Raw genomic sequence first — 1,843 nt, 5'->3', positions numbered from 1 at the left:
GGGGGGATGTGAGGCGCAACAGGAGCGCCGGAGGCAGGAGGGGCTGAGCGGCGCGACAGCGCGGAGGCGCGCAAGCGCGGGGGCGGCCACAGGGCGGCGGCGGCGTCCAGAGCGGCCGCGGGGCGACGGGCGCGCCAGGGGCGGAGGGGCCGCAAGGCGCGGCGGCCGCCGCGCTGCTGGCTGCGGAGGGGCACGGGATGACTGGCCCTGCGGAAAGTGACCGGCCCCCGACACAGGGTGCGCGCCATCGGGCGGCCATGCGCGCGTCACCTGTACCCCAGGTTGTTCTCCTCGTGGAGGTACTGCAGCAGCTGGCAGTCCACGCGGTACTCAATGGTGTTCATCATCTAATTGGGTGGGTGTTGGGGTGAAGGGGGGGGGATTGCAGGCTTGCTGTGCGAGTGTGTACGTGTGCATGTGAGAGCGTGTGTGTGTGGACACGTGTGCGTCGTTGTGCCGTGCTGTGAAGGGGGCATGCGTGCATGCATCATGTTTCAACGGGGGGGATGCGTGCGTGCCGCGAGAGGGCAGCGCGAGCCGCTGTTTGGCAGCAGCATGGCATTTCAGCGCCTCGCGCTCGCCGCCGCGGCCGCCTCCACATCTGCCGCCCGCCCGCCCGCCGCCGCGCCCGTCCCCACCCCCAAAGAAAGGCGCCAGCCGCCCCGACAGCCTAATGCTGCGCAACCCCCGGCCGGCCGCCTGCCGCGCTCAGTGGGCGCAAATAAATGCAAACGGGCGCCGCCCCCGCAGGCCCCCACTTCACTCCACGTTCCCCCCAACAAACACACACACACACACACAAACGCACATGCGCGCTCGCGTGCGCGCACGCACGTTCTCACACACACACACACACAGACACTCTCTCACATGCGCACACACACACACACACACTCATACACACCTGAGCCTCCGCCAGCACCGCCTTGCGCTCCTTCTCCACGCGCGTGGGCAGGAACTGCGGCGCAAACGCAATCTCCGCGAGCGCCTGCAGCACCTGCTCGCGGAGGGGGCCAGGGCGGGCGGTCAAACGGGTCAACGCCATGGGAAGAAGGGGAGCTTCTGAGGTTCCGGCGTAGGGGGAAGGGCGGGCGCGCCGATGCGACGCAGGCGGGGCGAGCTGGGCCGGCCCCCAAAGGAGTCGCCGAAGAACGGAGCCCGCGCTCGTGCACGCGCCGCAAGCAGCTCCCCCCTCCCGCCCGCCGCGGCGCCCTCTCGCGCCGCCGCCGCGGCGCCCACACCGCCCAAGCCGCCCCCAAACGCGCCTGCGGCAGCATCGGCGCGTCGGTCACGCCGTTGACCAGCGGCGCGTGGACGTGGAACACGGTGTGGTGGAAGTCGGTGTACGCGTTGGCGCGCGCGCCCGTGCCCAGCAGGCTCTCGCGCTTCTTGGAGCCCAGGAACGTCACGTGCTCCACCAGGTGCGCCACGCCCTGCGGTCAAACGACGGTCAAAGCTCGGTCAAATAGCGGTCGGGACGGTCAAGGCCCTGCCGGTGGCGCGCCCCGAAATCAGGCCAGGAGCGGCAGGTGTGGGAGGGGCTGCGCCGTCCGCCGGCGCCGGCGCGGCGCCGCCAGGAGGGGCCGCAGCCGCTTCTCGCCACCCAGCCGTCGGTGTGACGCCGGGGGCTTGGCGCCGCCTGCCGCCACTGCTCAGTGCGAGCGCGGGGCCCTGTTCACGCCCAGCGCCGCGCATGTGGGTTGCGCCGCCCCAGCTGCCCACTTTTCAAACCCTCGCCATTCAGGTGCCCCGATCCACAGCCGCTTCGACGCCCTACCGCGACTCCACGGGGCCATCCGAAACCCATTTACGCGCAGCGCGTGTCGGCCCCCCCCCTCTCGAC

The 1,843-nt window shown here is 71.3% G+C and overlaps 1 protein-coding gene across 1 annotated transcript in view; it reads right to left on the bottom strand.

The window, feature by feature from the left end:
• Positions 1-266: 266 nt before the first annotated feature.
• The window catches only part of MNEG_12550 (hypothetical protein), a gene marked incomplete at both ends in the record, with an annotated part of 2,761 nt that continues 1,184 nt past the window's right edge, over positions 267-1,843 (bottom strand). Inside the window, 3 exons of the mRNA XM_014038979.1 lie at positions 267-347; positions 905-997; positions 1,242-1,433. Of these exons, the coding sequence (XP_013894433.1) occupies positions 267-347; positions 905-997; positions 1,242-1,433 (366 nt within the window). The remainder of the gene's footprint in view (positions 348-904; positions 998-1,241; positions 1,434-1,843) is intronic.

This window comes from Monoraphidium neglectum (genome assembly GCF_000611645.1).
Source record: "Monoraphidium neglectum strain SAG 48.87 unplaced genomic scaffold scaffold03301, whole genome shotgun sequence".
Classification (NCBI taxonomy): Eukaryota; Viridiplantae; Chlorophyta; class Chlorophyceae; order Sphaeropleales; family Selenastraceae; genus Monoraphidium; species Monoraphidium neglectum.
This window is presented reverse-complemented; position numbering and strand designations above follow the sequence as displayed.